Source organism: Numenius arquata, chromosome 4, assembly GCF_964106895.1.
Source record: "Numenius arquata chromosome 4, bNumArq3.hap1.1, whole genome shotgun sequence".
Classification (NCBI taxonomy): Eukaryota; Metazoa; Chordata; class Aves; order Charadriiformes; family Scolopacidae; genus Numenius; species Numenius arquata.
Window position 1 is genome coordinate 17,230,377 of NC_133579.1, and position 27,397 is coordinate 17,257,773.

The 27,397-nt window shown below is 43.5% G+C and overlaps 1 protein-coding gene across 2 annotated transcripts in view; it reads left to right on the forward strand.

Moving 5' to 3' along the window:
• The first annotated feature begins 547 nt into the window (after positions 1–547).
• The window catches only part of CDH2 (cadherin 2), a 122,627-nt gene continuing 95,777 nt past the window's right edge, over positions 548–27,397 (forward strand). The window contains exons 1-2 of one of the 2 annotated variants that reach the window (XM_074146727.1): positions 548–910; positions 13,481–13,592. In XM_074146727.1, the coding sequence (XP_074002828.1) occupies positions 836–910; positions 13,481–13,592 (187 nt within the window). In that variant the 5' untranslated portion in view covers positions 548–835. The remainder of the gene's footprint in view (positions 911–13,480; positions 13,593–27,397) is intronic. The other variant, XM_074146725.1, reaches the window with a different exon arrangement.

Here is a 27,397-nt window from a genome sequence, read left to right on the forward strand (position 1 = left end):
CTTGCCGTGCCGTTCCCTTCCCTTCCCATTGGCCGTGCGGGCCGACAGGGAGCGACGGGAGGCGGCGGGGGAGCTGCCAGCAGCAGGCAGGGAGGCAGGCAGGCACCGGGCGAGCGCACACACACACACACACGGCAGGCGGAGGCTGCTGGGGTATTGTTATCATTGTGCTTCAGCGGAGGGTTTTGCGTGCAGGGGGAGGGGTGGAGGGAGGGGAAGAAAGAGGGAGAGAAAGTGCGGGGCGAGCATGCAGCAGGGCTGGGGCCGGAGCAGCGGCGGGGCTGGCGCGCCCGGGCTGAGGCGCTGAGAGGAGCCGCCTGCCCGAGCTCGCTGGGGGGCACCGGCGGGAGGAGCCAGGCGGGCACGATCCAGGCGTGGGGGGGAAGGAAGGCAGCCAGCCGAGGGGAGCCGCCGCCGCCGCCGCACCGGCCTCGCAGCAGCAGCGACTACTTCTTTCTTATCTCCCAGCCTTTTGTTCGCCCATCCTCCTCCTCCTCCTCCTCCTCTTCTTCCCTGCCCACCCTCTGCACCGCGGAGGGGGCTCGGCAGAGAGAAAAGCAGCCTGACCCAGAGCTGAGTTTCATCCATCCTCCGCCCCCCTCTCTCCTCTCTCTCTCTTCCCCCGCTGCATCGCTGCCCATGAGCTAGAGCGGCAGCCGGCAGCCAGCGCCGCGGCAGCCGGCTCCGGCAGGCGGGGGCAGACGCCGTCCGCAGCCCCCCGGCAGCCGTCGCTGCCCGACCCTCCCCACCGCTCCCCTCGCCCCCTTCGGCGGGCTCCAGCCGCGCTCCGGGACTGCTGGGGGCCGCCCTGCCGCCGCCGCCCCTCCTCGCCTCCATGTGCCGGGTAGCGGGAGCGCCGCCGCGGATCCTGCCGCCGCTGGCGCTGATGCTGCTGGCGGCCCTGCAGCAGGTAAGCACCGCCGGCGGGGAGCGGGGCCGGGCTGCGTCTCTTTGTTCCCCTGCGGGCGGCGGTGCCCGGGGAAGGCGGGAGAGCCGGGGGCGGGGAGCGGGGGCTCTGCTGCCGGGGTGCGGGTCTCCGGGAGAGGGCAGGGGGACGGGGGCAGCCGCCGCTGCCGGGGTGCCCCGGGGTGTCGTGGCCGCTCGCATGGAGCCACCTGCTCGGGGGGCAGCCCCGCCGCCGGGCGCCGCGCTGAGGGGAGAGGGGAGCTTGTGCCCGGGGCCGGCTGAGGGGGGTTCCCGGGGTATGAGGGGTGGCGGCACCGCCGCTGAGGGGACGCGGATTCACCACCTTCGCTCCTGGGAGAGCAGGTGCCTGGAGATGAAGGGGGGGGGGGGGGGGGGTGGCCGTCCGGTGTCTACTCGGCCCCGCGGTGATCGCGGGGGACAAAGTACCGGAGTGAAGGGACGGAGCAGGCATCCCGCCCCTCCGCCCCGTGTGGGGATGGGGAGCGGGGTTGCGGGGCAGGGGGCCACCCCCGCGCCCCTTGGGCGACTGGGGGCCGCTGCGGGCCGCGCCTCGGTCACCCCCGGTTCCCGTGCCCGCTAATCCCTTCCCGGGAAGAATTTAATCAGCCTCCGCCTGGGTGCCGGGCTTCCCCACCCCCTGCCGTTAACGGGAATTTCCATTGGGACGGGCTCGAGCTCCGAAGTGCTTAATTTATTATTATCAAAGTCCTCGTGCTGCCTCCCCCCGGCGGCCTCGCCGGGGCGGCCCGGGCGGGCTCCCCGCCTGCCCCGAGCGGCGGGGTCCGGGCTGGGAGCCGCGGGGCAGCGCCGGGCACCCCTCACCCCCTCCCCGGGGGTGCCGGGAGGGGGGTCTCTCCGTGGAGAAAGTAGGGATCTGTGAGGGGGCGTCTGGGGCGAGATGGGACTGCCGGGACGCTGAGGGGGGGGAGGACAAAATGGATCCCAGTTGGGCAGCGCTTTGCCGGGGGACGAGGGGGGGGGGGGCGCCGCCGCGCAGGGCTCCCCTCCGGCGGCGCGGGATGTCCAGAGGGAACGCGGAGCCGGGGGCGGGAGGGGGGACGACACACCCCGAGCGGAGGCCGAGGGGTAGCTGGGGAGCGTCGCGGTGGGTGTCGGTCCCCGTCCCGTCCCCCCCCGCCCCGGCTTTGTGCTGGCTGAGCTCGTATCCGGCGCGGCGCCGGGGGTGGCGAGGGCGGTAAGTCTGAGGGACAGATGGCGCAGATCATCGCCTCTTAATGGTATTTACGGTTGGGGCATTTCTGGCGGGCCGGGGGAGCGGGTTGAGGCGAGGCCGCCGGGGGTGCCGGGGCGGCCGCAGCGGCTGGCGCAGGGCGGGGGCAGGCGGCGGCCACTGTCCATGGTGCGGCGCAGCCGGTGCCCCCGCCCGCCCCGCCGCCTCCGCCGCCGCAGCCGGGGGCAGGAGGAGCCCGCTCGTCCTCCCATCTCCTCTCCCCCCATCTCCTCTCCCCCCTCTCTCCGACACCCCCCATCCCTCTCCGGGCGGTTGAGTCCGTCCCCGCAGTTTCCGAGCCGCTCTCGGGGTGTGTGTGTGTGTGGGGGGGTGATGGCTCGCAGAAGGCGAGCGAGGTGCTGAAACGCTGGTCCACGGCAGCCGGGGATTTTATCCCTTGGGTCTTGAGAGGAGAAGGGGCTGGCCCTGGCACGGAAGCGTCCGGCTGGGCATGAGCCTCTTCCATGGGAAAGCAGCAGCCGCCCTGCTCAGAAACTTGTGATGTGCCACTTACAGACTGTTGTGGTGCTGGGATGGTTTTTTGGGTGGGTTTTGTTGTTGTTGGTTTTGTACTGGTTCGTTTTTTTAACTTTTTTATTTTTTTCCTCTCCTCTGTATTCCTTGTATCTTCGCAGATCTGTACATGCAGCTTTTCTTTTTCTTTTTCTTTTTCTTTTTCTTTTTCTTTTTCTTTTTCTTTTTCTTTTTCTTTTTCTTTTTCTTTTTCTTTTTCTTTTTCTTTTTTCTTTTTCTTTTTTCTTTTTCTTTTTTCTTTTTCTTTTTTCTTTTTCTTTTTTCTTTTTTCTTTTTTCTTTTTTCTTTTTTCTTTTTTCTTTTTTCTTTTTTCTTTTTTCTTTTTTCTTTTTTCTTTTTCCTTTTTTTTTTTTTTTTTTGCAAATCCATATGTGCTGTTTATTATGTGCTTTCAGTTCTGTTTAGTCTTCCTATCCCAATAAATCTTTAGAGCACAAATTCTGCAGTAAGCTTTTATTCCATCTTTTTTTTTTTTTTTTTTTGTTCCTACCCAGGGCAGGTTTGAAATTAAAGCACAAGCTATGAATTAAGGACAGGAACTAGCTATATTGCTTTTATGTATCACTCAGTGTCACTGGCACGTTACGGTTGGGGAATCCAATTTCCCCCTTGTTTGGGTATCCATTAAATCAGGTTAGGGTTGATTTTTAATAGTGTGTAACAAAATTGGAGCTTGGGTATGAAATCAGATTTATAGACCTGTGCCTGTACAACACTTTCATTTTAAAAGCTGTTTTTCCTCTCCTCCTTCTTTCATGCGTACTGCAAAGAACCCTCACAAACTAGATGCAGTGATAACTTTTTTTTTTTTTTTTTCTCCCTGTCATCGTACCTACTACTTTTAGTTTGTAGAAGGTTATTTGTGTCACGGTCTTTTGAAATGGTGAACCTTTCTACTTACCTTTTTTCTCTCTGCGACACAAGACCTAACTACCTTTTTCTGTAGTTACTGAGTTCATTATTCGTCAGTGATGTAGAAAAGCTGTCATTATGGAATTACTTGAAAGATCATAACTGGAAGCATGTTTTAAGGCAGATCTGTGGGTGCTGTTTATGTTCAGGAAATAGGGCTTTAGATTTTTGGCAATATGTAGCCTGCCTGAGATGTAAGAAAATTGCACTTTATTTTCCTGGTTAACAGATTGTTATGAATCTAGAAGTATTATGTTAAAAACCTGACAGAGGAGAGGGTAAAAGGAGCGAGGCTTGCTTTTCTGGCCAAAAACAACAGTTGCAGTTTTTGGAACTAGGATAACAACAGCATTGAAGAAGCAATGGGAAAGCTGGCATGAGAGTTACATTTACAGGAATAAAACTACAGTTAGTTAGAAATGAACTGGAAAGGTGAGTAGAAATTAAGTGCTCAAAAAGGGAATTCTAATTTTTTTTTCATCTATAAGGTGACCGGATCACTCTGTGGATATTATCCATTTCTAAATTGGAGACAAGTAAACAATAACGCAGTTTTGGAGCCTTTCATGCCTGGGTGACTGGTTAGAATTCAAATTACAATGACAGAGGTTGTAAGTTATTACTCTCTGCAGGCAGTTTTGGTCTTATTCCAGGTCTTGGAGAATGTATCCAGGTGATAAAGCTACTACCCTAAATGACAGTCCTGTTAAACTGCCTCTGCTGAGAATCCGGCAGTGGCATTTCTTGCCAACTGCACCCCTCTCGTAATCACCCCCAGCAGCAGTCGCTGGCAGAACTGGGGTGAGGAATATTAACGCGTTTTTGTGCAGAAGTGGCGGTGAGATCTCCTTCTGTGGGTGCATCTTCTGTCTCTCATAATACACCTCTCTCTTAGATTGTTGTTTGGTTTTTTTTTTTTTTTTTTTTTTTTTTTTTAAATCACTCTATTTTAAGTAGTATAGTAAAAATGTGATTGTATAAGCATAGAAATGAGTTTCAGGGTGTCTCTTTTTAACAAATCAGACTCCAACATCATTAACTCATTTCAAAGTGAATTGAATGCATTTTATAATGCATTTCATAAGCCCCAGAACAGGATAGTTATGTGAGTGGCTCAGCCTTTTTGGATGTAGATCTTTCTGTTCTGGTTTTGCTTTGTCTTCAAAGAATCTATCTGAAAAGTTAAATGTGGCAGGATATTGCAGTAAAGAGCTCTCTAATCCTTGTCTGTCTGGTCTAGGTGATAGTGATACCACTGACAAATCCTCAAAATTCTGATAATTGCAAAACTGAAGAAAAAAAAATAAAGAGAAGTATCTCTTTGGATATTAAATTGGAGATACTATTTTAAAAATTATTTTGTGAAAAGTCTTTTTTTTTTTTTTTTTTTACAATTGCTTTTTACATCTATTATAGGACATGTAAGGTCGCATAAGTCAACAATTTTTGGAATTGAAATCATTGGTTGACAAAACAGGAGATAATTTTGTGTATTAAACCAGTTCTGATTATCTGAGCCGATACGGTACAAGCTCAGAAGTATATATATATGCTTTTGATGTAACAGAAGGTATATATTCTCTTGTCAGTGTATGTATTTTTAATAAACAATATGTGTTTTCTAGAAAGCCGCCTACTGCTCTTTCTTTGTGGGTATGCAGCTTGATGTGCTAGAAAGATGAATGTACAGTTTTCATGATACCAGTTTTTAAAGTACTGTCTAAAATGATTGTATTTTTGAACTACATCTGGTCAAGAGTGTATAATTCAAAAACTTCCCATCTATTGTTTTTCTTCCTGCTCCCAGAAATTGGAGGAACTCCCAGAGACATCACTGGAGGAGCCCTGTCATGTCCCATCTGAATTAGTTTCAATGATGCTTTCATGTCAACAATTTCATTTATTACGTTTGTTGTTTTTTTTTTTTAAAATAACTGAATAGTGTAACACATAAGACACTTTAGTTGTGACAGAAGTGCATGTGTATATTTAAAAATAGCTTGAGGAAGTTGTGAGTAAAGTTATTTTTACTCAATACAGTCAGTCTTGCGTAAGGGACTTTTTGTCATGTGTTAAGGAGCAGGAATTGTTGAATGGCTTTTCTTGCTTGAGTAAGAGGATCATTTACCAGTTAAACTCTCTTTCTGTCTGCCACGGGTTTTTGTAAATGCTTTTTTAGGTTAAAAAAACAAATTAGAAAACTTGGAATAGTTTCAGTAGTTTGCCAGCACTCCGATTAGGATGAAAATTTTATTTATTTCGAACAGTGTGCACATACAAAACATGAGTCTGGTCCCCAAAGGCGGTGCAACCGCTAATGTTCCCTGGAGTTTTTATTTTAAATTGCATTTTGTTCAACAGCATAGGAGGAACCCGTAGTGTCCTTACTGAATATCCTGTGTACTTCCACTAACCCAGCGGCACTAGTTGTGCATAAGATGCAATGAGACCTACCAGGGCAGAGGGTGATGAAAGCAGAAGGAATACTTAACGTCTTTTGCAATAAAGACAGTAAATATAACAGCACTTCTCCCCACCTACCACCAAACCCAGACTTGCTGGTTGGCAGAGTTAATACTAGCATAGCATATGTAGAGGTGAGTCTTGAGAGGAAAAAAGGTAGTGTACAGTATTGCAGGATGAGTTTAGGGAGGATTTGTTTTTTGCCAAAGGATGTTTGTAGTCTGTGAGTGATCTGAGAGGGACCTTTTTCCCTTGGGTGTTGGGCTGTGCCGCCGTTCACCTTGAGAGGTATATAACCAAATCTGCGTGATTCATCATTTGATTTGATCCTGCAGTTCTCACTGAAAGATCATGGGAGCTCCGTCTGAGTAAAGAGGGGAAATTATGCTTTCTATTTTTAAATGGCTTATGAAAACAGATACAGGATCAGCAGCTTCCAAGATGGAAGGTATATCGCTGCCAAATCTTTTCAACGTTTCACTTAAACTATTTGGTTTTAGTCAGTATTCGTGTATTTAATTAAATAACATGTTTCCAAAAGGCGCATTTATCCTCTTCTCTAGGCACTCCTTGACATATTTAAAAAATATATTTTTACCAACAGACTCCTCTAGGGACTCCTCCATTCCTTATAATTAGCATATAATTATCACCCAGCAGCTGAAGACATAGTTAAAATTTTGTGAGCCCCCAAAAAGAGTTCTTCCAGATAGACCTTGCAAGGCCTCCCCCGAAGGTCAGGAAAACGCAGCATCCTCCCACAAGCATTAGCAGCAGTTTTCGTGAGTGGAGATGTTCAACATGAGCCATGCAATGGCTGTCATCAAATCAGAGAGGAGGTTTCCTCTCTTAAATGAGAATATATAGTCAAACACAGAGCTGATATGGTTTTGGTTTTGTTTTGTTTCTTTTTTTTTTTTTGTAATTAAAAAAAATGTGACAGAAAATTCCATTTGGTTTTGTTACTGCAGTTGAAATTTTATGACATTCTTCTCTGATAGGAGCCATGGCTTGTCTGGAGAAGCACGTGTCTTGGAAGATGCAGCACTCCATGTTCTCCTAGTTGGGGGAAGGGGAAGGTCCAAACTGAGTTGCAGCTTTGTGCTACGTGGGATATGCCAACTAGATGTTTCCACGTTTAATAAAGCCAATGGGTGTTGTCTCCCAGTGGGGTTAACAGAATAGGCTACGAACACGGTTTGTGAGACTCTCTAATTTGTGAAGCTACAGTAACCTGTGGTAACCAGCGGTGGTTTAAGGCAATTCATTTTAAACCAGATGGTAGCATAAAAGTTGCAGACCCTATTCTTTTGGGAAAATGTTTGAGAGCTTTAAGTGTTGGTTTAAGAACCTGGATTTTCTGATTTAAAATGTTGTGGTTCATGAAGTAGAACACTAATTAGAAGTGAAGATGGCATAACAAAAGCCCTTTCTGGTGTAACTGGATGACCTTTGGGAGGACACGGCCTGGCCCCCACTTGGGAAGCTTTTGGCTTTCAGAACAATTTGAATGAAGGGCACTTTTCTTTTTCTCCAATTGCAATCAGCGCATGATAACAAACTGTACTACGTTTGCTGGAGTACTGAGTAGCATGAGGGTATAAACTGCTGCAGCTCTTCTTTGCAGCAAGTTGTACAGTAAGAAAGAGTTGCTGAGCGTTTTCAGGTTTAGCGTCTAAGGCATCTCAGAGATGTGTCTATCATCCCGCAGAGTATCTTTCTTATGGAAGATCTTATATCTTATGATAGTAAGTAAAAGCTCATCATAAAATAAGACCCACCTAGTACAGCATATCCCGCTGTGTCAGATGATGTGTGTACACAAAACTAAAAATGGATAGAAGGATCCCTAGAGTTAACAAAGTTGTGAATGAGTATTGGGTACCATCTTGGCCTTTAAATTAATGAAGAAACGCCCAGTCTTTAAACACAGTCACAAATGTTTCTGTGATCTGTGCTTAAGTTGAATATTGCTGTCAGAGTTGCAAATTAATGTTGGTTATTAAGGAGGAAATGCTCAAATACCCCCTTCCTGCTCTGCCATACATATAATTATGTCAAACGTTGTTTTGAGCTTCGCACAATAATGCCCCGTGAATTGGCTGGACTTGGCAACTAGCAGCTGTACTAGGTCCAATTATAAACGTATAGTATGATATTTTCTCTGATGCATACCCCGCTCTGTTTCTCACTTTACTACCCAGGCTTATTTTCCTATAGGAGTAACCTACATTGAGCATAAAAGGAAGGAGTCTTTCAAAAACAACTTCCCTCGCGTTTTGGTACAATCAATATTAAGAAATCCAATGTTGTAGTACGTGCAGATGCAAACAGTGGGAAAACAGAGACTTCGGTATTTCAGATTAATAGCTACTAGTGAACTCCAGTGGTGTATGGCATATGCAGAAAGAATAAGATCAGCCCTGTTTGAAAGCTGTGTTGAAGAGTTCATTTCTGCAAATTTAGGATGCGTGTTCTGGTACGAAATTGCTTCTCCAGTTGTGTGGTGAGCTTGCATTTTTAAATAGGTGGTTTTTTACAGAATTTCATTCTAAGTGGCTACTTCTTTAGAAAGTATGGAAATTGGGAAGAGGTATTAGTGAAGAACTGTCAACACCAGCGAAGCAATTCTGCCTGGCTTTATTGTCAGCCTCACCTCTGTGCCTGGGAAGATCATGGAGCAGATCCTTCTGGACACCATGCTTAGGCACATGGAGGACAAGGGGATGATTCAGGACCGCCAACATGGCTTTACTAGGGGCAGGTCCTGCCTGACTAACCTAGTGGCCTTCTATGATGGAGTGACTATGTCACTAGATAAGGGACGACCTATGGATGTGATCTATCTGGACTTCTGTAAGGCCTTTGACACGGTCCCCCATGACATCCTGCTCGCCAAACTGGAGAGATATGGATTTGATGGGTGGACGGTTCGGTGGATAAGGAATTGGCTGGATGGTCGCATCCAGAGGGTAGTACTCAATGGCTTTAAGTCCAGATGGAGAGCAGTGACAAGCAGTGTCCCTCAAGGGTCTGTGCTGGGACTGGTACTGTTCAACATTTTTATCAATGACATAGACAGAGGGATTGAGAGCACCATCAGCAAGTTTGCGGACGACACCAAGCTGTGTGGTCTTGTCGATACACCAGAGGGACGGGATGTCATCCAGAGGGACCTGGACAGGCTGGAGAGGTGGGCTCAAGTAAACCTCATGACGTTCAACAAGAGCAAGTGCAGAGTTATGCCCCTGGGCCGGAACAATCCTCGCTATCAATACAGACTTGGGGATGAGGTATTAGAAAGCAGCCCTGAGGAAAGGGACTTGGGGGTGCTGATGGATGAGAAGCTGGACATGAGCAGGCAGTGTGCACTTGCAGGCCAGAAGGCCAATCACATCCTGGGCTGCATCAAGAGAAGTGTTGCCAGCAGATCCAGAGAGGTGATTCTGCCACTTTACTCTGCTCTGGTGAGACCTCACCTGGAGTACTGTGTGCAGGTCTGGAGCCCTCAATATAGAAAGGACATGGACCTGATAGAGAGGGTCCAGAGGAGGGCCACTAAAATGATCAGGGGGTTGGAGCACCTCTGCTACAAGGACAGGCTGAGGGAGCTGGGGTTGTTCAGCCTGGAGAAGAGGAGGCACCGGGGAGACCTAACAGCGGCCTTCCAGTACCTGAGGGGGGCCTACAGGAAGGCTGGAGACAGTCTGTTTACAAAGGCCGGCAATGACAGAACAAGGGGTAATGGCTTTAAACGGGAAAAAAGCAGATTTAGATTAGACATTAGAAATAAGTTCTTTACCATGAGGGTGGTGGAGCACTGGAATAGGTTGCCAAGGGAGGTGGTTGAGGCCCCTTCCCTGGAGATGTTCAATGTAAGGCTCGACGAGGCCCCGGGCAACCTGGTCTAGTTGGGGGTGTCCCCGCTGACTGCGGGTGGGGGTCGGACTAGATGACCTTTGAAGGTCCCTTCCGGCCCAGATGATTCTATGATTCTATTCTTTCACAAGTGTGAATGAAGCCTGTATTGTTGGAAGACATTTATTGGCGGTGTTTAGAAAAAGATGTAAATGCGAATCCTTTAGAATTATGAAGTTTGGATTATCAACAAGTTGTTTGATTGGTTGTTGGTTTTGTTTTTTGTTTTGTTTTTTTTGTTTGTTTGTTTTTAAATTGAGCTGGGATACAACCTTGACATTAAACCGCGTGTTCCTACTCAGATATCTAGATATGAAACTGAAGTAACTGAGGGGCAGGGTATGAAAACTGCAGGCTTAATTGCCATAAGTGTATCGAAATGGCCAATTCTTTGAATTGATTGAATAATAACTTTGACAGAGGACTTCTAATTTACATCATGTTGCTTCATAATGGCAGTTTGCCTTTGCATTTAATCTGAGGTCTACAGTACTGAGTTTGTATGCATGATCTGATACCACGTTTGACTAGGTGTTAGCTCTTTAGCATCTGGAGATGGTAATGCTTGTTACTCATTTTGCAGTTAAAAATGACTAAATAGACCATAAAGGACGAGGAAAGCAGAATAATTTTTCAGTAGTAACCCTCTTTTGCTTTAGCAAAGTCTGTTAGTACTTGAGAGTAGAATTTTCCAAGTGCTGAGCTTGTTCAAAGCTTTGTAACTCCATTAAGTAGGTTTTATATGGGTGCAAGCTAAGGTAATTGCTTTCCATCTTAAACGATAGGTTTTTTTAAGTAGTGTCCTTCTGTAGATGAATGTATGAGTAATATTATCTTATGTTTGAAATAGTCTAGGGAATTGCACTAATCACACAAAATCCTGTAAATTACAATAATGTGCCCCATAATCTTCACTGGCTTTCCCCTTTTGCCCCAGACAAGGGGATAAAAATATTTCAGCATCCTCTTTTGCTTTGAGTTAAAATCATTTAAGTCTTGCAGTACTCTTAGGCTGAACTTGATATGACCCAGTGTGTCTGAAGCTACAACTTCTACTTCATTCAAAACGCTTAACATAGGGCGATTAAGAATTGCTGAAAATTTGAATTCTTCCTTCCCTTGTGTTTTTATTCTCAAACAATCTTTACAAAGGACTGTTTTTGGAGAGCAGAGTACAGTCTTTTGTTTCCGGATAAAATTGATGGCTGCAAATGAAAGAATAAAGAAGGCTCTCAATTCATGTCCCCCAGCCTTTGTTTCAGTGGGCATTGTTTCAGTTTATAAGAGCTGTTTAGTACATATAGATTGCTGGGAAGGCTGAAAGATTCCCAGGCACATCAGTGCAGACTTGTTAAAAATCCTGATATCTCCTCAGCTGCCCACCCAGGACCTTTTTTTGTTTCAAAGATACCATGAAAAGCTTTTATTTTTTTTCTTCTCGATCACATTTGCTTTGAGGTCACCTTTTGTACGGTAGTTTAAACAAGTCTTTCTATTTTTCTTTCAAATTATGGAACCCTTATCGAGCCTGTGATTTGAGTTCTAAAGCTGAGGAAACCAGCAGTTGGAATTGTAATTACTTTTGATTTACCATCTCTTTGTCTTAAAAACTCAACCTGTAAATGGACCGTTGGTGCATAGCTGCAGATCCAAGTTCCAGCTTTGCAGGTAACGTTCTCCTGGCAGCTTAGCTGTTGCTTGGTGTTTGCTTTCTCTTTGGGGTCTCCATATAAATACATAAGAAATTTTACGCTGGAGCGATACCTAGGTGTTATTTAAGTCACAATTAAACCCACGCCACAGTTTAAGTGAACTGGACACTTGATAAATACAAGTTCTCTTACTGGGTGCTTACCTAGACAGTGCATTAACTTGGAGTTAAATAGTAATTGTTTTGGGTTTTTTTTGCTTGTGTCAGTGTTGAGCTGCTTAGTTAGGACCATGTTGGCATAAGTACAATGCAATGGGTTTTGAATCCCTCCTTGTATCGGTGATAAAGTTATTTTTATAGGGGTTGGCATGCTGAGCTTGGCCATGTGTGTCAGTGAAGAGATTACACTTCTGCCCCGTCCTTCTTGCCTGAGGAAACCTGTGTGGTTTGAGATGCTCCTGTCCCACCTCTGCTCTAATGCTCTCTTTCCCTGAGATTACTATGGTAAATGGGTATACCACCATCATCTCTTTCTTCTCCATCCTTTTTTTTCTTTTTCCTGTAGGGCGTTCTTTGCCAAGTATATGCAAACACGCTTACGTGGCCTTGAGTAAGTCTACTTGATGGAAGCCCATCTGGGAAAGTAAAAAGGAAAATCTAATTTAAGTCTTGATCAGATTTAGGTATGATATAGCAGCACAGTTGCTCGTGCTGTCAAAGACCACATACTACATCTGGGCATGCACATGGATAGGCCCTTAGTTGGCATGTAGGCGTGTTTGAGAGTGTGTGAGGGCTCTTGCGATTTCTGGGATGTATCTCAGCCCAAGCTGGTGTGGGAGCTGAGCTCTCTGCCTTGCACAGCGTGAAAGGGGGTTTTGCCATGTATGGTCACTTAGCCACATGTAAGCTGAGCTGCTGTTTTGTGCAGGACTAAAATGAGACAAAAAGAACCCACTGAAAAGAAGTCTTAGTCCTTTGCCACAGAAAATTGCATTTTATTTTTTTTTTATTTTTATTTTTTTTCCAAGTAGGCAACAAACTGTCTTGGAAACGAGTTTAGCTATCAGAAGTATCTTCTGAACATGAAACACTACAGAGCAAACAAGTTTCCAAATTCTGTATTATATTTCTTAATAAAAAGGTATTTATGAAACTCTTTAAGAATGTGATTTGAGAGGAAGCTTTCTTAACAAGTGAGAGAACAAACAGTTTCAGTGGCTCTGCTCTTCCCTTGTTGTGCAAATTTAATAATGAGCTGCTCTCCTTTTAACTTGAGGTTCCTTTGAAATAGAAGGAGATCGCATTGGAAACATTTGGCTTTATATGGTATCCGTTTGAATGCTAACACAAATATAAGTTCTGCTAAGTTACTGCAAATGTAGCATTTTATCTCAGTTTACTTGTACTGCTGCAACCTCACATAGAAAAACTCTAAATAAAGCATTTTAAATGAGTGGTTGAAGTCTTTCCTCTCACATATATCTGGCTATGAAAAAGTTGCCGATGGGTTTTGTGCAACATTTATTTCCAGAGAAAGGAATGTTTTTGTTCCCCCTATGATTCCCCTTCAGTCTTGATGGCTGGTTTAGTGGAAATGTTCAGTTGTCAGAAGAATCAAGATTGTGTATTATTTAGATCTTACCAGACAAGTGGGATTTGTTTCTTCCATTCCAGTTATCAGAAAGATTAACCCTTTGCCCTCGCGGTCCTAATTACAGCCGTTCAGAAACAAAGAGGCTGCTTTTATAAGACGGCAGCAAAATGGAGTATGTGCCAACTGGAATGTTTCTCTGGTGGATGGGGGTTGCGAGTATTACATAAATTTTTGTCTTGCATTTCAGGCACCGATAAAAGCAACCTGTGAAGATCTGTCATGCAAGACTGGATTTCCTGAAGACGTTCACAGTGCAGTGGTGTCAAGGAGTGTACATGGAGGACAGCCTCTTCTCAACGGTACAGTTAGAAAAGATCTTTTGATATTTTATTTCATATTTTTTATTTCCTGTATTCTTAGCCATAAGTCACTCTGGAGCATTTTCATCCTTAAATAGGGCACAGACTCTTGCAGGAAAGAACGTCAGCTGCTCTGTGATTATTTTTTGATTACTGTCATAGGACTTGGAAAATCTGTTGGCATTAGTGGTAGCACATGCACCTCTGTTGACCATAATTTGAAAATACCAAGCGTTGCGAACCTTCGTGTGATTGCCCACTAATTCTCTTTCTCAGCACAGCATTCACGCTGGTGTTCCCTACTAGCACTGGTGATATGCATACCATCAGTCTGTACTTAGAGCCCATGTACGAGTGATGAGGGGATAAAGAAAATTTCCCTTCTGCTTTACATCTCCCATAGAAATGCTGCACTTACACCCAGTCCTAGCGCTCGCATTAATGCAGAGATTCATAGATTCATAGATTCATAGATTGGTCCAGGCCAGAAGGGACCTCCAAAGGTCATCTAGTCCGACCTCCCCGCAGTCAGCAGGGACACCCCCAACTAGACGAGGCTGTCCAGGGCCTCGTCGAGCTTCACCTTGAATATCTCAAGGGAAGGGGCCTCAACCACCTCCTTGGGCAACCTGTTCCAGTGTTCCACCACCCTCATAGTAAAGAACTTTTTCCTAATATCCAATCTAAATCTCCCCTTCTCCAACTTAAAGCCATTGCCCCTCGTCCTGTCACTGCAGGCCTTTGTAAACAGACTCTTGCCAGCCTTCGTGTAGGCCCCCCTCAGGTATTGGAAAGCCGCTGTTAGGTCTCCCTGGTGCCTCCTCTTCTCTAGGCTGAACAACCCCAGCTCCCTCAGCCTGTCCTCATAGCAGAGGTGCTCCAACCCCCTGATCATTTTAGTGGCCCTCCTCTGGACCCTCTCCATCAGGTCCATGTCCTTTCTATATTGAGGGCTCCAGACCTGCACACAGTACTCCAGGTGAGGTCTCACCAGAGCAGAGTAAAGTGGCAGAATCACCTCTCTGGATCTGCTGGCAACACTTCTTTTGATGCAGCCCAGGATGTGATTGGCCTTTACTGCTTCCTCCCGGCAGCCTGAGAAGGGACACCCGCAAGACACAGGACAGGCAGGAACACGGGAGAGCGGTTGCCCGTGAACACTTGGTCAGTGACCGCAGCGAGGAGCGGTGCCAGGAGAGGCAGGACAGAGCCGGTGCTGCCCCTTGGACCCCGTGCTGCTGTCTCACCCTGGCACCTACCTGCGTCTGAATGGCACGGTGCCCAGGACAGGGATGACCCGTTCACGGCTTGCTTGGCGAGTGCGAGCCCTTGCCTCCGCCGGGGCCGCGCTGCAGTCAGTGCATCTGCCCACGGGTCATCCAGGTTGGGAATTCGGTTCGCCGCTCTTCTTGTGTCTCTATTATTCAGGGATAAAGTAATCATCTGTAGGACACGGAGGCACATGCTCTGAATCTGTCCTAGATTTCCCAACCAGTTAAGTTTCAGTATACAAGTTTGTGGAAGTAGAACACTGTTTAAAAAATGTGCATTAATTTGGCTGTTTTCTAAACTGCTACCATAGTTTGGTTTTTTCCCATTTAATTTGGAAACTGTGGAACTGACTAAGAACATCAGTTTTAGACTGTTTCAAATACATCTTAAATAAGGACTAATTTAATTTAATTTGTTGTTTCTTTCACATATAAATATGGTTACACAGATCAAGACATTTAAATGAAAAAGATACTAATGAGTCTGCAAAACAAATGAAGTTAAAGCTGTAGTCTTGATTTTACATGCCGTGTGTAGCAGTCTTTCTCCTTAATTACATTTTTACAAACCTGTTTTTTGCCTTTTTAGAAGTATAATGGAAACTTGAATGCAGGATGGATTGATTAGCTTTAGTGTATTTAAACTTGAGTTATTAAAGCTTTTTCTGTTCAGCTTCAAGGAAGTATATTCTACCACCACATACTTTTCTTTCATTAAAGGACAGCTTAGAAATTCATGTATTAAAATAAATGTTCTGCCAATTGAGAAAATAATAAAGAGGAAAGAGAATTTTTCCTTGCTTTCCCACCAAATGGGAGTTAATAGATGACTTTACTGTAGACTTCTGCAATAGCAGAACTCCTTTGGTAGGTGATGCGTGAATCCAGAGAGAGGGGCAGAAACAGGGAAACACGGCAGGCAAGTCATTTCCAAAGGTGCTGCCTTGAAAGCACCAAATGTTTGTTACTGTTAATTAGCATGCCACTAGTTCACCTTAAAATGGAGATCACACAAGTTTTGAGATCTGCCCTGTCCTGTGAAAGTTCTCGTCACTCTTTGTGGAATCAAGACCTTTTCTGCAATTTCTCCTCCTTTTTCATTCCCTCCCACCATCTAGGAACTACAGTGGGCTGCCCACTAATTCTGTGTTGGCATTGCTCATGCAACGGTGCTAATGACTGACCAGCCTTGACTGAGTCTGAACTAGTAACGTAGGGTGGCAGACTGACTTCCTTTCTGATTATTCATCACATTCACACAGTCCCTTCCCTTGCTTCTCAGGAGCAAGTGAAGCATGACTGTCGGTTTGTCCTTGAATGGTATTAAAATGCGTAGCATTTTAGGGAAGTAGGAACTGGAAAACTGGTACGAGGCATACTGTATGTATCGCATCATATCAGCTGGTTAAGAAATGACCTGGGGGAGTTTGTTTCCTACCACTATTTCCTCAGTTGAATTACTCCAATGGTGAATTCTTTTGAAAATTCTGACATGCTTAAAAGCATATAATTTGCTGGTTACACATAAACATATGGTCCGTCATTGCATAGCTTTGACTTAAATTTAATTACACTGTCATTCTGAAATACTATTGTTGTCAAAAGCCTATTTTCTGGTTATTAAACTAGATTCGGATGACGCTGCAAGTTAAGTATAGTTGCATGACATTTGCTTCCTAGGGATAACCATGGGCCTGATTCTGATCTCGGTTGCCTCTCCTGCCTAACTGCATGCTTATCCTAGTATGAATTCAGAAGTGAGGCCTATAACTGTAGGTTTTCTGTACGGTTTAGAAGTGAAAGCTTTAATTTTCTTTGGTTTTGTGCATTGATACCACAAGCACAGAGGCTTTATGGCCCTTTTAGCCAGCTGCAGAGTAATTTGAACCTGACTTGATGCTTCTTAAAATACTGACCAACAAAATGACCATATGTTTATTATCGGTCTTACTCATTTGCTTTTATCTTGCACAGTGGGGGGACAAGCCTGTCTTAAGGTCTTGAGTTTCCATCTTACTCATCAAAACTTAAATAAAATCAGAGTTACCAAACGACTTGTTGATCTGTGCTTTTCAGTTGTTACAGCAACATAAGATATCTGGTTTTTCTAGTATTAGAAGAAATATTTACTTTAGAGTATGGAGCAGAATTCCACCATGCACTACAGGATACTCTGTTTTCTGGAGAGGTTTCTCTTTCTGTGTTCAGGTGATGCTTGTTTTTGAGGGAGGGTTGGACTTGTTCCTGCTACATTAAAAAAATAACACTTTTCATAATTGATAATGATGTCTTTTCATTCATATGACTAGGATAATATGTCAGCCTCTACTAATTTCTCCTTATGTGCATAAGGGCATGAGAGGCCACTACATGTTCAGTTGTCACAATATGTGAAAAATCAGTGGAGCAATACACTCAGCATGAATTGGAAAAGCGAAAAAAAGCCATCACATTAATAAATGTGAGTAGAGGCAAGAAAAGAGAAAAATAGCTGCTCTTGGTTTCAGGATGTGGAAACTACTCCTTTAGGAGGTGGTGACTGATCTGTGTGGGAGGGAGCCTGCAGTATGGGCTATGCCCTGTTGCCTCCTTCTGGCACAGTGTCACTGGTGTCCTGTGCTCCCATGTTCCATGGTACGCGCTTCACCAGTTTTATAGAGCCTTGGAGACTCTTCAAAGCTCATGTCTTGCACAAAGTGTGGCAAGTCTGACTTCAAGGTGCAATATGCTTAGGTCACTAGATGCATGTAAGCTAAGCACTAGAAGTCTAGTTTTCAATTTATTTATAATGTTTTATATTTTGTTCCACTTGGTACCAGTCACTTCAGTGAAATTACAGTGATTTTTACCAAGGAACTAGATGAGCTCAGAACTAGTATCTTCACTTCTGTAAAGGGAGGAAAAAGAAAGTAGCAATTTCTGAAACAAAATTAAAAGAAACTTCATGCACCTCTAAAAAGTGTCTTACTGATAAAACCGTGGAGGTATTTGGGCCTCCAGTTCTTCCAGAACTTAACACAGTTTGAAGTGTTTTAGGACTTCAATTTTCCAAGATTTAAAAAAAAGAAAATAAATCATGCAGACAACAACTCACCAGCCACCTAATAGAAGTAAATATCCCAAATTTACAGGCACAGTACTTCTGAATTGTTTCCGTAAATAAGACGTGATTGCTGTTTGGAGGACCATACAAAAGATGTAGTATTTGGAGAAGAAGAGGTTAAGTCAGAGAGAGTTATGTTTAATATATGAAATGCCTTTGCTTGTGCAGGTTTTATCGCAGTTTCGTAGTTCATCCAGGAAAAAGTACTTGTGGCAGTTTGATATATATGTCCAGCCTGTTTATCTAATCTTTGTTCTATCTCCTGCAAATTTTAAGATACAAATAACGCTTTTCTACTAAAATCATTCACCTAGGAAGGTTACTTGAATGGTTATTTGGAGAATCATATCTTTGAGTCAGAGATTATTGCACTGATAATTTATTTTAGTGCTTTCTTATCTTTCAAAGACTTTATTTTAACATTGTCTGTCCTGTTACTAAACGCGTTATTTCTGTTCTCTGCTGAGCAAATTCATTGCCTAGACAGGATCCTTAAATGTATCCTTTTGAGTGCTGTGTAGCTATAAAATATTTCTGAGCTTTTTGAGTAGCACAATAATAAAAAAAAATGTTTTGGTGTTGATCACTGAGATAAGCGGTGATTATGGATGAGTAACAGCACAGTTCCATGAACCATTTAAGCCGAGAGTGTTGCCAAAAGAGGCACGCTTGCGCCATCCCTCCTCTTTGAGCCTGGTACTAAGTGCTCATGAAACCATAAAATGAACGGGGTTAACTAATTTATCTGGGGTAAAACTCACACTCCTACTCCTTAGGCTTTTGCTGAAAGATTTTTGTATGCTTAAACAGAGCCGTGGTGTCCCTGCTGCCTTTTCTCTTCTAGCAGTGAAATACTTAGAAAATAATACTTGTTTTGATGCTTTCAAGCCGAGTGACAAAACTTGATTCTTGGCATTCCCACTGACTTGTTTTGTAGCTTACCATTGAAAATACCAGTTGGTCTGAAACAATCCAGAAATGCATTGCTGGGAATGCAGTACTTGGGAATTGCCTGGCGTTTAAAAGTAACTCATGACGTGGTGGAGGTTACGTGGGTACCGTCTGTCCCAGGTGAAGCCACTCGGCTTTTTTTGCTGCTAGTGGTGTTTTACCATTCTACTTATAAAGATGCCCATTGTCAGCTAAGAAAAAAAAATCCTTTTTAAAAAGTCATCATGCTTAAAACTGAAGCCAGCAGCGTATCTTTCAAGGCTTATGTCTCGTTCCTTTCTATAAACAACTTTTATGCAATTGTACTCTTACTATGGTAGCATGCATTGGTGGCTTTGATATTCCAGGGCACATTAACAGTACAGCCAGGGAAAATATTTTTAGCAGAATTATATTTTCCAAGAGGCAAATTGGTCTTTCTCCACAAAAAAAATTTTGGACTTTTTTTTTTTTTCCCCCTGAAAAAATGAAAATGGTAACAGCTTTGTTTGAAGTCTCCTTGCCTTAAGCAAAAGACAAGTTGACAAGTTCCTTCCAGGCAGACAGCCAAAGAATCTCAGATGGATGGGGTCTCTCGATGAGCTGCTGGCAAGCTGGGAAAAAATGTTTCAATTCTTCCCAAATGTATTTCTTTTTTGAAATTCTCTTCCTGTACCCTCCCCCATCTCCAAAAAAAAAGAGAAGAAAAACCCCAAAACACCATCCTTCTAGCTATTCTTTTAAGCCTTAATGGGAGTAAGATTTTTTTTTTTTTTTTTCAGAAGCTTGTGTTGGGAATATTTATTTGTTTTCCCCAAGTCGTGCTTAACAGTTAGTAGGTTAAGTTTTGCCCTGTTCCATGTGAAAGAGAGTAAATTTTAATGCCGTTACTTGGTGATGCTGTGTCTTGTTGATTTATTTTATGTTACAGTTGTATTCCCATTCTCAGTTTCTTGCCTTTTTAATCCTTTTCCTCTTCTTTTCTCGAACAGCTTTCCTGTTTGTCCTCTTTCTATACTTCACAGCATCCTAAATTCTCCTGTGTCAGTATTGAGCTCACTATCCTGGGTTGGAAGAGCTTCTGTTTGCTTTAACTACACTAGCACAGTGCCTGTTTTATGATGCCTGTTGTCTATTCACGTACCAGCTCTTAATGTATTCTCAGATACTTGTCCCCTAAAAATCAGAGCTTTCTTTTGCTGAAGCAAGAGATTGCTTTTCTTGAGATGTGATTTCCTTACTCCCTTTTCCCCACTCCTTAGTTAAACATAGAATATATTCTAGAGTATACATAACATGTTCACCTTACTGAACAGTAGTAAAATATCTATTTGAATGGTGTCTCCTTTTTTCTCACTGTGATTTCTGTCAAGTTCTATGTCTGATTTGTATGTGATATCTGACTTTACTCTGTACTATTAAGCTACTGATTAATGTTTGCATTTTCTCATTGGAAGCTTGTATGTAGAACATTGCACGCATAAAAACAGGGATAAATGTAAATAATGAAATTCAGCAATGTTTTGGATGTGCACAAAGCACAAACATTTCAGAAACGGAACTCCCTTATCCCTTGGTGGACCCTAGAGCTATTAGGGAATTGCAGTATTTGGATCCATTTGTATATCCAGTATCAAAGAATTTATCACGAGTTCTAGATAAGAAGTCATTCTAAAAGAAATCTATAAACATGTACTAAACAAAATGTTTTCCTTTTATGGAATATTTGGATTAGGGTGGAAATATATTTTGTAGTTAACATCCTAAATGCACTATTCTATTCACTTTTTCCAGAGAAGAAACGTGACTCACCCTTATTCCTTGCAAAACAAACGCTGCTTCTATTTCCAGTGTAGACTCTTACAACTACATCTTGATAGAGAGAAAAATATACTTACAGAGAAATTACAGAAATCCTGAATGGTTGCGGTGTTCTGGGATGTGTAAATTACTATCTTAGTTAATTAGTTCAGCTCTGATAACTATTTCTGTTTATGGTGCATTTATTTGGAATGCACGGAATTAATTAGTACTTATTCTGTTTTCCTATATTCAGCTGGTTACTTATGAGGATCTCAAATGTAGTGTCCTTTCTGTGTGCAGAAATATGAATTACGGGAGCTGAGTTGTCAGCTCTCCCAGTAAGCTCTGGGCACGCATGGCTCAGTGGGGAACGGCAAAGGAGATGTTTGTTTCTGCCCCTGAAGCCAGGTCTAGCTTTATACTGTTTCTAACACCATTTAGTGTAGCCTTAGCTCAGTTTTAAACTATGCCATCTGGCCTTGATTCCCAAGAGCCCATTATTTCTCCTGGAACTGCTACAGTTAGAGCCTTCTCCAAGGCTGAGCCGTGCTCTAGGGGAGGCTGGGTGGAATGGCAGTTGCAAAGCTGGGCAGAAAGCTTGCCCAGCAGACAAAGGTGCCCTTGGGTATGGGAGATGTATTCAGTGATAGAAGAAAAGTTTCTGTTCCTTGCAACAGCTGCATTTAAATAAATATGTTAATATATATATGTATTTATTTATGCGGGTAGATCAGTATATAGAATACATGGAGCAAAAACTCCAGGTGAAGCCATCTGTGTTAGCATAACGTGAGATACATGGTATGTATAATTATGCTCTCAAGTTCTCGCTAAAGACTACATCTTTTGGTGACTTGTCATCTTTCTAACAATCTGGAAGACAAATTTACTGGAGCATCCCACTGAACCGACATTATAGGAAAATGTCCTTTATTACAGAACATATTACCATACTAAATAGAGATAAATTCCAGTAGTATTTAAACACTTAATGACTTCATTAAGTCAAATACTGCTGTGTTGAAGACTTGGATGTCAGTCAACAAATCCAAGTACAGTTTGAACTCTGATTTTGGTTGAATCCAGTGAGGCAGATTCATTGCTTTTGGTTGAACTTGTGACACTCCACATGGGGGCATTTTTTAATCTGGAAATGATAACTTTTGGAAGAGTTCACTTCGAAACTTTCATGGCATGTCCTAGGCATTAGTCAGCCCTGCTGAGCTGGGAGGATAGGAGGGGCAGAAGGAAGCTACCAGGGAACAGCATCAGATTTTGGATGGAAGGGAAATTACTAGAGTTGCTATTATCTTTTAATTAGGCTGTAGAAAGAGTAACTGGCCTTTGGTACCCTTTAAATCCCCAGTTTGACACAATGCAGATGGTTTTCTACTCTGTATACTCCAGCTGCTAAAATTTGCCCTCCAGAGAGCAAGGAGAATAATGTTGGGGGATGAGTGGGATGAAACTCTAGGGGGGGAAATGGGCCTGAGGAAAGGATGGAAGCAGAAGAATCCAGGTGATGGAGGACTCTGGAGTGGGTGGAGGAATGAATAGAGACCCTGGTGCAGTCCAAGCGGGAAAGGAAAGCACAGGTTCTCCACAACTTGAGAAAGAACAGAGAAACTTGGCATTGCTTGAAAGAAGATGGCAGAAGCAACCTAAGGTAGGAGGGAAGGTATTTTGGAGTACTTTCAGATTTCCTCATGACATCCGGTTTAAGGTAGTCATGGTACCTGTCCTGAGAGAAATGCCAAGGACTGCATGGAGCTCACCAAAGTGAATTAACTGAGCAGATAGTGCTGAGAAACTTTTCTAGGAGAAACTGCTAGGTCTTTTTGACATCACAATGACAACAGGATGCCCGCATCTCTCAGTTTTTTGCAAATTATACTAATGCCAAGAAACCTATTTATCTGAGCATTCAGGCAAGATCAGATAGTGCACAAACAAGAAAGATAAACTGATCCTACAGCCAGGGTATGAGGTTCACTAAAGTAGTACTTAGAGCCACACGTCATGGCTTGTCCACTGTTCTGGAGGCACCATTGGGTTTGAGCACTTAGAGACCATCAGTGTCTAGAGTGGTGTCGAAACCCACTGCTGCTTCTTGCTACAGATGAATCGGTACCCATAATGTTTGAGTGTTTTTCATTGTTTCACTCTAATTATAGATGTGCAGGTGAAGTGTATGTGAAAATACCAGCCTTAAGTAAAGGTAGGAGAGCATATACCAAAAATGCAACTTTCTTGCCTTGAGTTATAAATACGCGGCAGTGATGTGGCTGCAGGATGAGTTAGGTCATCAAGCTGATCTGTCACAAAACCATTCCTGCTTTTTGTGGTGCGTGAGTTCTCCCCTGGGTCAGTTTGCTTTGTTGATTTACTGGGACCTGCTGTGGAAAAGGAGAGAAGTTAATGAGAAAAGGTGTCGCTTTGGGGTGATGAGAGAAAAGGAGGTCATAGCTGAATGAGGCTCCACTGTGTTGGATTCTCTGGTAGGTTTGGTTTTGTTTTATCCCATTTCCACCTGCGGTGCAACTGGGAGCTTTCTTCCTGCTGTTTTATTTTTTTGCGGGACTGGGCAGCTGGGGATCAACTCTCCCTGCCCATCCCTTGCTGCCTGCTGCATCCCAGCCCCGTCCAGGCGCAGTGGCAAATGGCTCCGCCGGTTCTTAGCTGGGTCGCAGATGACAGTGAGCAATCCCATTAACCCACCAGCCTGGCTGCGGATAATCCTGGAGAACCAGGGCACCCAGCGCTGCCCGCGGCTGCCGTCCCTCACCCCGCTGCAGGCTCTGCCTGACGGGGGGCAGTGATGCTCCAGGCAGAGGAGCAGCACAGCACGGCTCGGATGCGTCTACCTGCTTCTCTGAGCTTCAGAAACTGGCCCATTTTGAATTCTCCCTCTTCTCTTTTGCTGTCTGCTGCGTTTTGGCAGACCTGTGAGCAGTGGCCGATTTAATCATGATCTTGTCTGCTCGCCTGCAGGAGCAAGCTCTTTCTTGTGCACTGGGCTGCCTTTTAAGCAGTAGGTTTTGAAAGTTAATGGCACATGCCTCTCAGGTTGTAGAGAAGAGGAATTACTTAAGAGACCCTCTGTGAGTTCCAGTTTAACATTCTCTTAAATAGGAAAGTTACGAATCCCTAAAAGCATAATTTCTAACATAAAAGCTATCAAAATAGCAGTGCAGTCTGTTAAAGTGTTTAAAAATTTGATTCTCTGCAGTTTAAAATGTGAAATAAATGTACACTAATTGTTTTGAATGGAGATGAAGATGGTGTTTGAAGCCAGTCTTTAAAGGAATTAGTGAGATAGCACTGCAGTTAATGGTGGAGCACTATTTTTCTGTAATGGGCTCAGCAATGTTCTCTAATTAGCTTGCAAATTGATATTCAAATACAAGTAAACTGGCAATCAAATGCAAGCAAAACATCTATGTAAACAGTCTTTGGTTTCTGCATTTAGCTTACCTGTATCAAAATTATGTGTGGGCTGAGGGTAAGCTCTTAGTTGTTTTTCAGCATGGAGCTTTTATTAATGGCGGCTTACTGCTTCCATTAGGTCAATATTTTGGTTCAAGCCCATGAAAAGAGGGGAAAAAAATCACTTTTCTTCCACAAGTGAGTGGCTTTTAAACATTAGTAACATAATACTGAGTGTATATGAGGTTTTTCCTGTCTTTTATTTCTTTCAGGTTTTGTCAACTAGTTGTGCACGTAGGATTTGATGCATAGCTGAGTCAGTGGAAGTTGCTCTGTTGACTTCTCTGGATTTGGATCATATTTGTGTTCATCATTAAAATTATTGCTGTATGCGATAGCCATTTAACTTTCAAGCCTTGTGCCAGAAACTGGACGTATAAAATATTGTTGCTGGTTGTGTTGTAGGGTTTGCTGCTGCAGAGAATGCAGGTTCTTAAGCTTGAATTTAACTAAATGCCTGGCATAAGTAGCTTGTAAACTTACTTTTCTACAAAGGAAAAGCACAGGACAAAGCTGGTGCATAAGGACTGTTTTGGGGAAAGGTAAATAAAGGTCATACATTTAAAATTTGGATTTCAGGGTCTTTATTAACTCTTCAATCTATAAAACATCTCTAGGTCATTGACACTGATAACTTGCAAACTACCCTCTGTAAGAGTATTGTTTGTTGACAGATGGAAGCGTGATGGTATCAGTGGGTCAGCTATGTGGTTTTGTCATCCCCAGATATTCCTTGGTGTCTGTTGTTCTGCATCATCTTTAATTTTAAAAGTTCTTTGAAACATACTTCCCTAAATCAAATTCTTATCACCGTGCATTCACTAAATCAGTTATTGTTTGCATAGATTTAGCTTTCTGAGTTAAGGGGAAAAACCCCAAACAAAACCAACTCTCAAAAAATTTAAAGAGTTTTCTGTAAAGCAACTAGTAAGCTTTTTACACCATAGAAATAATGTCAGTGAAGGTCTTTGGCTTTCTGATTCAGTTTGTGCTTTTCTGTTCAAATAACCGTAATTTTCCCTTTACAGTGCTTTAGTGTGTGTTTGTGCTTTTATAAAAAATTGATTAATTCGGTTCTCAGGGGATGGCTAATGGGGGAGTGTAGGGCCCTCGGAGGTCACAGGTTCAGATCCAGCCTGTCATCTGCACCCAGCAGCCACTAAGTGATAGCTGCCTGGTAGGTTATGCAGCAGGAAGAGCCTTGGTTGGTTTGGTTTTCTTGAGTTTCTGTTGAAAAGGTGCTCATTACGTAAGAGCAGAAATAGTGCTGAAATTAGTGGAAACTGGGGCAGCACATGCGGGCAGGGAGTGCTTGTGTGTATGAAAGCAGTTAGAGAAGGTCAATATCCCAGCGCTTTCCAGACAGTCTAGAAGAGAGGAGCAATGATAGGGGATGAAGTTTTAACCTCTTGGAGTGCATTTACGCAGAGCTGAGATGTATTAGGGCAGGAGTTTTAACAGCTTGTAGCGAAAAGCACGCCTGGTGTTTCAGGTGCCGGAGGTGCTTTTGCCCACCTGTAATTGATTCAGTGTGGTTCCCAGAACCGGAAGGAAGCCCATATCACATTGAAACTTAAACAACAAACAAACATCAAAAGAAACCCCTCTCGTTCTTGCACTGCATGTCACTATGGGCACTTCTGACTGTCAAGTCTCATTTAATTAAAATCTTGCCATTATGCTTGTGTGCAAATGAAATATTTAAGAATGATCCGTGTCATCATTTATAAAAATGGATCACTTTCTTCTCAGAGAAGGTGATTTTTATCAGTTGTTACAACTGCAAATGATCTGTTAGCTCCTTCTCCTGATTTTTTTTCAACAAAGGCTCTGTCATTTACAGAACTGAACAACAACAACAAAAAACCACCAAAAAGCCAAAGTAGTCACTAAAATGAAACATTTTGTTAGCCTTCAGTGGGTTTGTTACTTAAAATCCCAGCAAAGCTTCTGGTGGTTGCTCTGGTCTGCTGGCCAGGTCATAGCCCAGGGATGGAGCCTGGCTTAAGGTGGCCACCATCTCTGGGTTTGTGGAGTTTATAGTCCAGCTGATTTCAAATGAAAAGGGAAGTTATTGAGTCATAATAGTATTGAGTTGTGTGCTCCTCTTAAAAAAACAATAAAAGTACACAAAGATTCTTCTTAATTTTTGAAGGCCCTTTTATCGTGCAGAACATCAATAATAGACTGAAGAAGTAAGCTCTGAACGTTTGTTCTTGTAAGTGACTATCAACGTTCACATGGCACGTAAACTTTCTGTGGAGTAGCCAAATAAGATCTCGGAAAAAGCTGTTTCTGAAGACTGCCCGCTGTCTGCTCGAGGGCAGTTGTGTGACTTTCTGCGCGTGCTGTAGAAGAATGCTCTGCCTGGGTCCAGGCGGGGAGGAGAGCGTGTTGTGCTGCTTGTCTTGCTGAGCCATCCGCAGCTGCGCGCCACGCGTGGCCTGGCAAGCAGCACTCGGCTTAGCTGGAGCCGGTCGATGGAAGCCAGCCCCTTTCTTTGGGAGATCGATGCGCTGTAATGAACTCGGCGCTCCGGCTCCCTGGTAAGGATCACTGCGGGGGATAGGAAGGTGCCTGTTTTTTTTCTGGAATGAATCAAAATGAAAATTATGTTTGAAGATTTATTATTTATTTATTTTTCCTCTCATGTAGGAATTGAATAACCTTTGTTAGTTTCCTCCACAAACTCTGAAAATCCTGCAATATGAACTCCGAGGTTATCTGCGACCTGGATGCTACATATTTTTCATGATGCCTTTTTTTTTTTTTTTTTTTAAATACCATGACATAAATTGATTATTGCTTTAGAAAGAAATCTAAAAGAGTTTAGGAATACTTTTTTGTTGGTTGTTGTTGTTGGAGGTGGTCTGTGTTTATTTGTCTGGGTCAGAGTTGATGTTTTTAATTTGCAAACAATTAAAATACTGTGAATGTGAGCCTAGCAGATGAATGGAGTCTGCTGTAGTTCCCTATGTGTACTTTTTAATTGCAATATATTCTTGTGAAGCATAGCTTTGTAAAAGGGGTGGAGATCAATGGTTTGATAATACACAAGTGTTTTAATAATGTCTGCCAGCCACATGTATTTATCATGCAGAGAATTTTACATGCTATACGTAGTGTCAAAATGTCACTGAAGGGCAAAACATGGTTTTGCTTAGAAGTCTTTGTTTTCATTTGGTGCTAGACTTCTCAAGTCTCTATGTTAC